Raw genomic sequence first — 12,791 nt, 5'->3', positions numbered from 1 at the left:
GTGATGCTGAGGGAATTAGATTAGGAAATGAGACACTTAAAGTAGTAAAGGAGTTTTGCTATTTAGGGAGTAAAATAACTGATGATGGTCAAAGTAGAGAAGATATAAAATGTAGACTGGCAATGGCAAGGAAATCGTTTCTGAAGAAGAGAAATTTGTTAACATCGAGTATAGATTTAAGTGTCAGGAAGTCGATTCTGAAAGTATTTGTATGGAGTGTAGCCATGTATGGAAGTGAAACATGGACGATAACTAGTGTGGACAAGAAGAGAATAGAAGCTTTCGAAATGTGGTGCTACAGAAGAATGCTGAAGATAAGGTGGGTAGATCACGTAACTAATGAGGAGGTATTGAATAGGATTGGGGAGAAGAGAAGTTTGTGGCACAACTTTACTAGAAGAAGGGATCGGTTGGTAGGACATGTTTTGAGGCATCAAGGGATCACAAATTTAGCATTGGAGGGCAGCGTGGAGGGTAAAAATCGTAGAGGGAGACCAAGAGATGAATACACTAAGCAGATTCAGATGGATGTAGGTTGCAGTAAGTACTGGGAGATGAAGAAGCTTGCACAGGATAGAGTATCATGGAGAGCTGCATCAAACCAGTCTCAGGACTGAAGACCACAACAACAACAACAAGCAAATTAAATAGGCATATATCAAAGGAATAGAAACAAAAGTAGGCCAGTAGCCTAATGTCTCTCTGCTTTCTAAAACACAGTAAATATTTGACCAGTTTCTTCATGAATAGTATATATTGAATATAAACAAAGACATAGATGAATAAATATATTTATAAGCATGCTGCTACCGTTTTTTCGTGTAATTGTGGAGTACTTATGGCCTGATGCAATTAATAGCAATTCTAAGTCCAGCAAGGATAGAAGCACAAAGTAAAGTCTTGGCAATATCTTGTTGGTGAAGTAAGAACAGTAGAAATTATAACAAGTTCCAGCTAGCATTTTGTCAATCACACAGAAGCATCATGCTGTCCTGAAGATGATGACAGAGTTCAGCGTCATGCTGTCCTGGAAAATGGTGGCAGAGCTCATAGAGAGGCATTGCTGAAATCTCCTTGTTGATAATTCGTTGCAATGGAACTGCACTGCTAAGTTTACACACTGACCTAAATAGCTCCCTCATAGAAGGATACATGCAGGCCTATTTTTGTCATGGACACTACAGATGCAGGAAGAGGTGTGGTTCATCAATGACTTCTGTCATCACCATACACACTCCCTGGTGGCCTGGACAGAATGCTGCTGTACCACCTGCTCGTCTGCTGCTAGAATGCCAGAACTCAGATTTCCTGTGGCATCCATTCTTTAGGCACAAAGCTATTAACTATTTAGACATTGTACTTGGTTCAGTTGGAACTTAATGTACAGGGTGTCACGGCAATCTCCTCCAGGGTTCCCTGTAATGGTGACGCTCCAAGAATTTCTCATGTTACAGAATGTCAACATGCACCACAAACCAACCTCCTAGAACTTTAAAGAAGGAATTTATCTCCACATCGGATATTCTACCCACTTCCAGCCACATGCATTTCCATTACCATCACTGTCCCATAGCTGCTCACCCGTAGCTTCTCATTATGATGTTCTACACATGTCTGTATCACAATAGTTCCTGTGCTTTGTGCAGCCACACTTGCTTAAATTTACTTAAGGTAACTGATGACATATAAATAGTTCAATCACCTCACCTTATGAGAGGACTAATTTTTTTTCTGTATTATATGTAGGTGAAGTCTTTATTAGTTGCATTTTTAACATCAGTTAAGTCGATCATATGTATTACATAAAATTCTGAAGGGGTCGAGACATTGATATAATCATAATGCTAGTAGTTGCTATGCTACACACCCAGTGTGTGGTTGAGATACTGAGTAGTCAACAGGCACTGAAAGAAATTTGAAAATGTTGTTGTCCTTTGGAACAATGTCTTTCTACAAAGCTAACTAATAAAACACACACACCCACACACACACACACACACACACACACACACACACACACACACACACACCAATTTTGTTCTGGCTGACTACTTTGTCCCAATACCAGGATGGATGTTTGTGGTAAGGTGTTATGGGACCAAACTGCTGACATAATCGGTCTCTAAATATCAGGATGAATTGTTCCAAAAGCTAGGAACATTTTTTTTTTTTTTCACTTTCAGATGTATCTATTAGTAAGTGGCAGCGCTGATTGCCAAAATTGACACTGAGTGCCAAATCGGTATGAGAAACAGTGAACTAGTGTGCCTCTTTATAAAGTATTGTGAGTGTTTTTCTTAGTTAGCTCTGAAGAAGAAAAACTCAGCATTGTTTTCAGTCTAGCTTATGCGCTTGTCAATTGCTCAGTGCTTCAGATATGTGTTGAGTAGTTACCTTCACTGTATTGTGAAAGTTATCAAAAATGCCTACCAGACTAAGGCTTTCCCCTGTTAACTGAATAGTCTCCCAGTCCACGTATTCTTATGCTCCCTAGTAGAATTTTGAGTATAATAATGTTGTGTGTCCATGTTGGTATATGTGTATGTGGAGGGGGAGGTAGGGGTCATGAGAGGTAGGGAGGCAGAGGGAGAGGCTGAACTTAGTTAAGAATAAATAACTATGAAAAAGTTAATTTAATTGGATTGATAAAAAATCTGCTCATTGAGCAGCAGCAGTAGAACACACATAGAAAACTACTGAAATCTACAAGCTGTTGGAGCCAGTGACTTCTTCTTCTGGCATAAGAGCTGAAGGGGAAGGAAGAGGAGTAAAGCAAAAGGACTGGAGAGATTTAGGAAGTGAGTAGATATTGGAAAAGTCGACCGGAACTCTGGGTCAGGGGAGAGTTACCAGATGGGATGAGAAGGAAAAACCAGTTGTTGGGGCTGCACGGGCAAGATTTGAAAACCTGAGAGCTTAAAGGTGGAAGATACGGTAATATGCAAGACAGAGATTACTGACAAAACATCATGCATTAGTTAATAAGAATGGAAAGGTAAGTGCATTATACGGGGTAGAGGAGGGGGGGGGGGCAGAGCAGGGAAAGCTATATAGGACAGAAAACAAAAGACATAAAAAACTAAAAGAGAGTGAAGAAAGGAACAGTAGCTGAGAAGACATTCTTAGACCAAAGAAATTAATGTAAATTGCGGCAGGTGGGTGGTGAGAACTAAGGACATGTTGTAATACCAGTTCTCACCTGTAGAGTTCTGAGACACAGGTGTCTTGGGAAAGAATCCATATGGCATGTCTAGTGAAACAGGCACTGAGGTCATGTTCCAAGCATGCACGCTCTGCAAAGGGACATTGTTTGTTGCCAGTATACATCCTCTCCCTATGCTCATTCATCTGAACTGATAACTTGCTGATAGTCATACAATTGTAGAAGGCTGAACATTGTGTACATAACAGCTTGTACATGATGTATTGTTTCACAGATTGCTCTCCCACTGATAGTGTATGGTTTTCCAGTTGCAGGGCTGGTATAGGTGGTAAGATGGTAGTGAGAGGCTGAAAATAGCAAGTCTTACAGCAGGGACAGTCACAAGGGTAGGAGCTGTAGGGTAGAGAAATAGGTGCAGAAGGAGCCTAAGGGTCTGACAAGGAGATTGAAAGACCAACAAAAAGCTATTCTAGGTGTGGTGAGCTCTTGTTTCTCGGTATTATCCAGGTCTTGAATGTATTATCAGTACTTCAGTTAGGCTATGGCTTCCTAAAAGTCATTCCTTAAAATGAGTTCCATTCTGTCCCACATTTTGCCACCAGTTTCTCAGAGCTCCACAGATGGGAACTGGTACTACAACATATGCTTGGTTCTTGCCACCAATCTGGCAATAATTTACTTTAATTTCTTCACTCTCAGCATTTCTTCTCAGTAACTATTCCTCACTTTCACTCCCTTTTAGTTTTCTATATCTTTTATCTTCTGACCTGTCTTTCCCTCCCTCCCACCCATCCCCATCCACCTCTGTCACATATAATACACTTAGCTTTCTGCTCTCATTAACTTGAGCATGAAGTTTTGTCAGTAATCTCTGTGTTGTATATTACCATATGTTCCACCTTTAAGTCCTTCTCCTTCATCTCTCTTCCTTCCCCTTCAACCCTTCTGCCAGAATAAGGAGCCACTGGCACCAAAAGCTTGTAAATTTGAATACCCTTATATGCGTGTTCTCCTACCACTGATTTGTGTGTAGATTTTTATATAAACAATCAAATTATGTTATATTTTCAAAAGCTGATTATTTTCATTGTAAAAAAATAAGACAATCATGTAAATGGTGAGTATATTGTCCTATTTATCACTGTGAAGTTTATTTACATACAGGATAATACATGGAATAAATTTTAATGCAAATCTGGAAGAAGCCTATGTCTTTCCATCACAATAGTTTTCATGCATATGTGTAACTGATTTAAAGGACAGAGTAGGCTATTCATACCAACATGCAGTATTAAGTGAAAGTTGACTTGTATTATATTTAAGCTTAGAGTGTAACAAGCAAAACCGTAGTTACATTTTATGTAAGTTAGTCTCCATACTTCAGCAACCAAATAAAAATATATAAGAATTGAATTCAATGAAGAATCACTTTAAGCAAAATTTAAGTTACAATTGCCATAAATTTGTTTCGATATATTTGGAAATGAAATAAACACAATGTTGGAGCAGTATATTGGTGATGCTCTTCCTAAACAATTTCTTATTATTTGACTGAGCAGGACAATTTATTAATAAGTATGCTGTGTATGTGCCTCACACTCTCATGGTATTTGCTCAGTCTCTGGCTTGTTAGATAAATATTATCAGTAGTATGGTTGCAGTGTTCATGTGTACTATTATTTCACTCAAGCAAATGAAATTTGTTGTTCAAAAACAAATTGCACTGTAAGACATACATGCAATGGTCAAGCAGTAGTTCCAGTTCTTTAAAAATTGGCTTACTGGTTGCACGTGATGGGGATTGTATCATGTGCTTCATTATTTGTTTTTGTATGAGAACTATTTGTTTGTGTGTTGATCCAGGAAAGAGAATGCCATATTAAATGACAGAGTTGACAAGAGGAAAGTACTCATTTGTTCTGGTACTCACCTCACTTTAGATGAGCACTCTAAAGATATAGCACAGGTTGCTTCAAGAAACTGTATGATTAAGTCTACATCATACAAATAACTAAACCAAGCTGTGCCATTTCCACACAAAAACGTACAATACTAAAGAAATTATATGGCAGAATATGGAACAACAGAAACAACATGTTGGAATATCAACAATATTATGAAAAGAATAGATTGCTACTCACCGCAAAGATGACATGTGGAGATGCAGATGGGCATGACAAAAAGACTGTAAACACGAGCTTTCGGCCAAAGCCTCCTTGAGAACAGAAAAGAAAAACAAAAACACGCCCACACACTCACAGCACACAAACTAGCACATCTCTCTCTCTCTCTCTCTCTCTCTCTCTCTCTCTCTCTCTCTCTCTCTCACACACACACACACACACACACACACACACACTTTATATATGAGACCACACTATCCTCTGCTGCTCTGGTGGCCAAAGTGGTCAGAGATAGTTGTCATGTAGGTGTGAGGTGTCTTGCTTGTGTAAATGTGTGTGTATTTTTGTTTTTATGAAAAAGGCTTTGACCACTTTGACCATAAGCTCATATGTATAGTCTTTTCATCACACTCAGCATGTCATATTTATGGCGAGTAGCAGTCTATCCTTTTCATAACACTGCTGATATGGCAGAAAATGATTTAGCTGTAACCTAGGGATTGTTTACAGAATAATATGAGCTTTGTTTAAATGGCTTGGTTTGAGTCCTGTTCCAGAACACAGTTTTAATCCATCAGAAGGTCTCACTGCAGCATACAGCTGAGTAGTGAGTTATAGTTTCTCCTGAGCATGTGTTAGATCAACATACCAACAGACATTATATGCAACAAGTCAAGAAAGTAGGTCATTTGGTACTGTGTAACATTAGAGTGAATTTAAGTCAGAGCCAGGTAAACGTCAGTTAATGCCAACTTAACTCAGTTTCTGGTACAGGAATCTGGATTTAGCTTCCATTTTTGTGGGCAGTTTGAATCTTTATGACCTCACATTGATTAGTTATCTTCAAAGAAATAGAAACATGGTGAAAAAATCATGCTAGTATCCTTATGTTGAAGGACATCTGATTTTCTCATTAAGTTGTGTGATCATTTTTGACGTGGAATGGATGTATTTATAACAATAATCTCTTCATCTTTCAGCTACCTGTATTTGATTCACCACCTAGAAAAGTACAGCGTACCTCTCGACTTCTGTCTAGACCTATAAGACTTTTTCCAGAATACAGTTTTCAAGAAAAGGAACCTTCTACAGAAGATACAACACTTGAATGCACTAGGAATGAAGCCATTCCTGTGGAGGTCAACAGAGAAAGAAATGAACTAGGTGTGTATTAAGTACTGCAATTTGCCACAGCCAGCTATGTTCTTCAGTGTTATCATTGTGTTTATTTATGACACTGATTGAATAATTTTGTAATCAAAGCTCACTCTTCTCAATGATAAAGTTTATTCTTATTTGTAACACCTTTTCGCCATTATTATATTCCAATATGGCGTAATAATGTAAATGACAAAATGAAATTATATTTTTCATGGAGAAAGAACCTTACCAGCAAACAGGACAAAAGAAAATAGAACATAGAGTTGCACTGACAAACAATTCAAGTATCACAATGATGATGCATGCACTTTGTAGTATTGTGGAATCAGTTTTCTTTAAAGGACACTCTGCAAGTCATGTAGGTTTTATACAATCTGCTGGAGATCATCCAGACATCATACATTTATTTAACAGTATTAAAGGAATAAATATGCTCCTATAGAAATATATTAAAAATTAGAAGAATAGTATAGAAATAGTATAAAATAAAGTAGCACTTGATAGAGTAGATACTATGGATCTTGTCTAACGTGCTGTTCAAATTTTAAGGCAAAATATATGGTCCGTGGACAGTATTGTGATTAATATTCAGTAAAAGATCAGGAACGTCTCAAATAACCTATACAGCCAGTTAACCAGCCTGGGACTGTCAATTGCCAATCACTGAGTGCAGACAGGAGATTGCAGTGTGGAAACTGACAACTAGATATAGTATTACAAGCAAATAAGTCTAGTGAATAATCCAGAGAGAGAAACCAAGCCAGAGTGGAGCAGAAATAGAGAAAGAGTGGTGTGTTGTGGCTTGTGACGAATATGCTACTGAAAGCAATGCTGTCACATGGCGGAACAGTGAGCACTAAATGGACAGTAAGAGGAGTGTGCACAGTGACAAGCTGAGGTCAATGGTGCAACATGGTCATGCTTGCATTTACAGATGTAACAACTTCACCTATGGTCGAATTCAGCGCTCTCTGGGGCGACTTTCAAAGCCACTGAGCTGGGATACCAGGTCCCTTCCCCCTGAAATGGGCTCATAACACTGGGAGCAACAAGGCTGATGTTTCTGGAGGTGAACTGGTGGTGTGATTGGCATCCTGGTGCTAAAGCTCACAGCCTAGTGTGAGGAAATTGGGCATCTGGCATCACACTGGCATGTGATGATGTAGATCTTGGTTTTGGTTGTGGAGACTGTGTGGAGATCTCCACCTCCATACCCATATCCACAGAAATTGCCACTGGTGTTCTAGAGTGCACATTACACCTGTGCAGTTTGGAACTGGCAAAGGTAGGCTTTCCTCATTAGTGTAGTCCACTGGCGGTGTACAGTTGGTACGCATGTATGAAGTTGGTAGGATACATTTCAAATCCCTCAGAGTATCAGCTGAAGTAAGACACTACCCATGGATGGCAATCACTGTAGCGGGACACCCACATGTCTTTCATCCTGTATGAATATGCCCACACCTCTTAGCTCTTTGGATATCACCTGGCATGCCAGGTCTCCGGCTCCCAGGCATGAGAGGCCAGGAAATGGAGGAAAGTTCGTGGTTGGCTCCCATGGAGCAGCTCCACTGGGCTATGGTTGTGGTTGGACATGGTCTTGTACATGCTCAAGAATATAATGAGTGCTGTTGTGGTGGTGTAGTACCACTGCTTTCACCATGTGCTGATTAAACATCCACACCTGATGCTCTGCCGTTGGAGGATGGGTGAAATGGCATACTCTTTGCTCTGTGCACAGAACTTCTTTAGTAGAATTCAAGATGTAACGAAAGCCTGAGGCGTCGGTCTCAGGAAAGGCGATTACATGACGTCAGAACACCGGCAGAGGCCCTGTGGATGTGAGCGGCTGGTCACGATGTCACGAGTAGGCGTATTCAGTGTGTTGAGCTGTGCACACCGCGTACTGCATTGTGCACACCCTGTGCTTTGCTACGTACATCCAGCGCAGTGCTGTGTACTCACTGCGATGTGGTGTGCGCACCCTGTGCTGTGCTGGATACATCCTTTGCTGTACTGAGCTGTGCTGTGTACACCCTTTGCTGTGCTGTGCACACCCTTTGCTGTGCTGTGCACACCCTTTGCTGTGCTGTGCACACCCTTTGCTGTGCTGTGTACAGTCCTTGTTGTGTTCTGTGTACTGTGTACACCCTGTGCTGCGCCATCCCACAGTGCCGTGTTGCCTGAGGCGGCTGTTCCGTAGGAAAAGGTGAACGATGCCTGAAAACTGATGGAAAGTGCCTCGTGTGGTTTTCGTTATTTTCACAGTTGAACTGTGGTGACAGAAGATAACACTGATAAATTTGGAGGAACTGAAACGCTCGAATGGTCTCGACCAATGGTGGAACGCTTATTACTTCTGAATAATGGCGTATAACGGGTGTATGTTGGTGTGCAAACGAGAGGGAGATCGAACTACTGAAAAAGACTGCTCTCACAGGAAGTTGTGGGATTATATATCTGATGTCATTTATTACATATGTGGCAAGTCTTCTTTCGCCTATTTGTCCAAGTTATCTACAAGCTGGTGGTATTTTCCAGTTAATTGCGTTCAGCAATTCGGTGGCAGACCCCCACCGCAAGTCACGGATCCACCATCGGTCCACTGCCTGAAACGCTGATGCGTCGGTGAGCTTCCACCCTGTGGCCACGGCGAGACAGAAACGTAAGCCGCCTGCCAGGGTGACGAGACACAGCACCCGTTCCTTCTCAGTCAGCTGCTTCATGGACGTTTATTTCAATTAAACTTCCACCAAGCCAATTGTGTAGTATTGTTCCAAAGCTGTAATAGGAAACCCATTCAAGATTTCTCTCTTTTCCATGTCTATTAGGAAACTTGAGATTTCCTACTTGTCAAAAGCAGGGTCTGATCAGATGGGTAGTTGAGATAGAGGGTTTGCATTAAAGCATTGTACATTGGGCTTTTATTTAATGATATAATTGCAGGAGCTGAGGAAAAGCGGCCGACACTGGAGTTGCTCTGCTGTCCATTCTGGAAAGCTGGATGCTGTCCAAATACCACTATCAGAGGTTTCTGGTCCACACTTAAAGCGAACTTCATTGTGAATAGCTAAACATATAATTTCTTAATTACAAAGACAATCGCTAAAGCTCCCTTTTCTATCTGTGACTAGTTTTGTTGAGTAGGTGTCAATATCTTTGACACAAAAACTATTGATTCCCCATCTGCCTATGAGCCAGTACTGCACCAGTGTCATATGGAGAGGCATCTATGACTAAAACCACTGGACACAATGGTGAAAACTGCATAAGGCATGGTGCCAAGTGCAGCATATGCTCCAACTGCAAGAAGGAGCACTGAAAGGCAGCTGTCCACCTATACTGAATCACTTTCTTTTGCAGCTTGTTTAGTGGGTGCATGATATGGGTCACCTGTGGGAGAAACAGAATAATAATTCAGCTGTTTTTGTTAAAAAAAACTTTGCAGCTTTGATGCAAGCAGTGAGCTTTCTTTGTTGAGCACGTGCCCAAGGTATTCCACTTGCTCCTGGAAACCTGGCATTTGTCTAAGCTATTCTTTACACCTGCACCATCTGAAGTAAATAGGGTGCAAAGCTTTCACTGGTGGTCCTGATGCATAGTGCCCATGATACTTAAGTCATCAAGATGGCTTGTGCAAACACGTATGGACATGGTTTATTGTTCCCAGTATCTCTGGAAGATTCTCAGAGTGGAAGAGACCTAAGAAGTCAAATGCTCATGTTTCTGTAAGACAAAGGAAGTGCTGGTAACCGAAATTCATTAGACTTCTTGTCCAGTATGATCTGCAAATATTTGATGCCTTGGTTGGTGTGGTTGTCTTCCGGACATAGGATGGGGTGTGTTTTTACTTGTGTCTGGGCATTGACTGTTGATTTAAAGTCTCCAAATAGCTAGAGAGAGTCACTGGGTTTCCTTACAACTCTGTCTGTCCGCCCAAACAGGCCTTGGAAGACCCAACGGCACCGACTGGCCGCTGTATATATAAACAAAGATGCTGTAACTAATTGGTAAGTTACAGCATCTTTGTTTCTTGTATATATTTTTCCCACGTGGAATGTTTCCCTATAAACTCACAGGGGAAGTATTCTATTTTATTTCCTTAAATATAATATACACAGTTGAAAATGTTTAAATTTTTACGTGCATTACTTCAAGATCTAATAATATCGATAATTTTTTTTTTTATATAGAAGGCTGTGGATTGCTGCGTTTGTTGTTGTTGTTGTTGTTGTTGTGGTCTTCAGTCCTGAGACTGGTTTGATGCAGCTCTCCATGCTACTCTATCCTGTGCAAGCTTCTTCATCTCCCAGTACCTACTGCAATCTACATCCTTCTGAATCTGCTTAGTGTATTCATCTCTTGGTCTCCCTCTACTATTTTTACCCTCCACGATGCCCTCCAATGCTAAATTTGTGATCCCTTGATGCCTCAAAACATGTCCTACCAACCGATCCCTTCTTCTAGTAAAGTTGTGCCACAAACTTCTCTTCTCCCCAATCCTATTCAATACCTCCTCATTAGTTACGTGATCTACCCACCTTATCTTCAGCATTCTTCTGTAGCACCACATTTCGAAAGCTTCTATTCTCTTCTTGTCCACACTAGTTATCATCCATGTTTCACTTCCATACATGGCTACACTCCGTACAAATACTTTCAGAAACGACTTCCTGACACTTAAATCTATACTCGATGTTAACAAATTTCTCTTCTTCAGAAACGATTTCCTTGCCATTGCCAGTCTATATTTTATATCCTCTCTACTTCGACCATTATCAGTTATTTTACTCCCTAAATAGCAAAACTCCTTTACTACTTTAAGTGTCTCATTTCCTAATCTAATTCCCTCAGCATCACCCGATTTAATTTGACTACATTCCATTATCCTCGTTTTGCTTTTGTTGATGTTCATCTTATATCCTCCTTTCAAGACACTGTCCATTCCGTTCAACTGCTCTTCCAAGTCTTTTGCTGTCTCTGACAGAATTACAATGTCATCGGCGAACCTCAATTTTTTACTTCTTCTCCATGAATTTTAATACCTACTCCGAATTTTTCTTTTGTTTCCTTTACTGCTTGCTCAATATACAGATTGAATAACATCGGGGAGAGGCTACAACCCTGTCTCACTCCTTTCCCAACCACTGCTTCCATTTCATGGCCCTCGACTCTTATAATTGCCATCTGGTTTCTGTACAAATTGTAAATAGCCTTTCGCTCCCTGTATTTGACCCCTGCCACCTTCAGAATTTGAAAGAGATTATTCCAGTTAACATTGTCAAAAGCTTTCTCTAAGTCTACAAATGCTAGAAACGTAGGTTTGCCTTTTCTTAATCTTTCTTCTAAGATAAGTCGTAATGTTAGTATTGCCTCACGTGTTCCAACATTTCTACGGAATCCAAACTGGTCTTCCCCGAGGTCCGCTTCTACCAGTTTTTCCATTCGTCTGTAAAGAATTCGCGTTAGTATTTTGCAACTGGGACTTATTAAACTGATAGTTCGGTAATTTTCACATCTGTCAACACCTGCTTTCTTTGGGATTGGAATTATTATATTCTTCTTGAAGTCTGAGGGTATTTCGCCTGTCTCATACATCTTGCTCACCAGATGGTAGAGTTTTGTCATGACTGGCTCTCCCAAGGCTGTCAGTAGTTCTAATGGAATGTTGTCTACTCCCGGGGCCTTGTTTCGACTCAGGTCTTTCACTGCTCTGTCAAACTCTTCACGCAGTATCTTATCTCCCATTTCGTCTTCATCTACATCCTCTTCCATTTCCATAATATTGTCCTCAGTACTTCGCCCTTGTATAAACCCTCTATATACTCCTTCCACCTTTCTGCCTTCCCTTCTTTGCTTAGAATTGGGTTGCCATCTGAGCTCTTGATATTCATACAAGTGGTTCTCTTCTCTCCAAAGGTCTCCTTAATTTTCCTGTAGGCAGTATCTATCTTACCACTAGTGAGACAAGCCTCTACATCCTTACATTTGTCCTCTAGCCATCCCTGCTTAGCCATTTTGCACTTCCTGTCGATCTCATTTTTGAGACTTTTGTATTCCTTTTTGCCTGCTTCATTTACTGCGGTTTATATTTTCTCCTTTCATCAATTAAATTCAATATTTCTTCTGTTACCCAAGGATTTCTATTAGCCCTCGTCTTTTTACCTACTTGATCCTCTGCTGCCTTCACTACTTCATCCCTCAGAGCTACCCATTCTTCTTCTACTGTATTTCTTTCCCCCATTCCTGTCAATTGTTCCCTTATGCTCTCCCTGAAACTCTCTACAACCTCTGGTTCTTTCAGTTTATCCAGGTCCCATATCCTTAAATTCCCCCCTTTTTGC

General features: G+C 40.5%; 1 protein-coding gene across 1 annotated transcript in view; it reads left to right on the top strand.

The window, feature by feature from the left end:
- LOC126203548 (uncharacterized) overlaps positions 1-12,791 on the top strand; it is a 255,598-nt gene that overhangs the window by 77,046 nt on the left and 165,761 nt on the right. Inside the window, exon 4 of the mRNA XM_049937870.1 lies at positions 6,267-6,450. Coding sequence (XP_049793827.1) covers positions 6,267-6,450 — 184 coding nt within the window. The remainder of the gene's footprint in view (positions 1-6,266; positions 6,451-12,791) is intronic.

This window comes from Schistocerca nitens, chromosome 9, assembly GCF_023898315.1.
Source record: "Schistocerca nitens isolate TAMUIC-IGC-003100 chromosome 9, iqSchNite1.1, whole genome shotgun sequence".
NCBI lineage: Eukaryota > Metazoa > Arthropoda > Insecta > Orthoptera > Acrididae > Schistocerca > Schistocerca nitens.
This window is presented reverse-complemented; position numbering and strand designations above follow the sequence as displayed.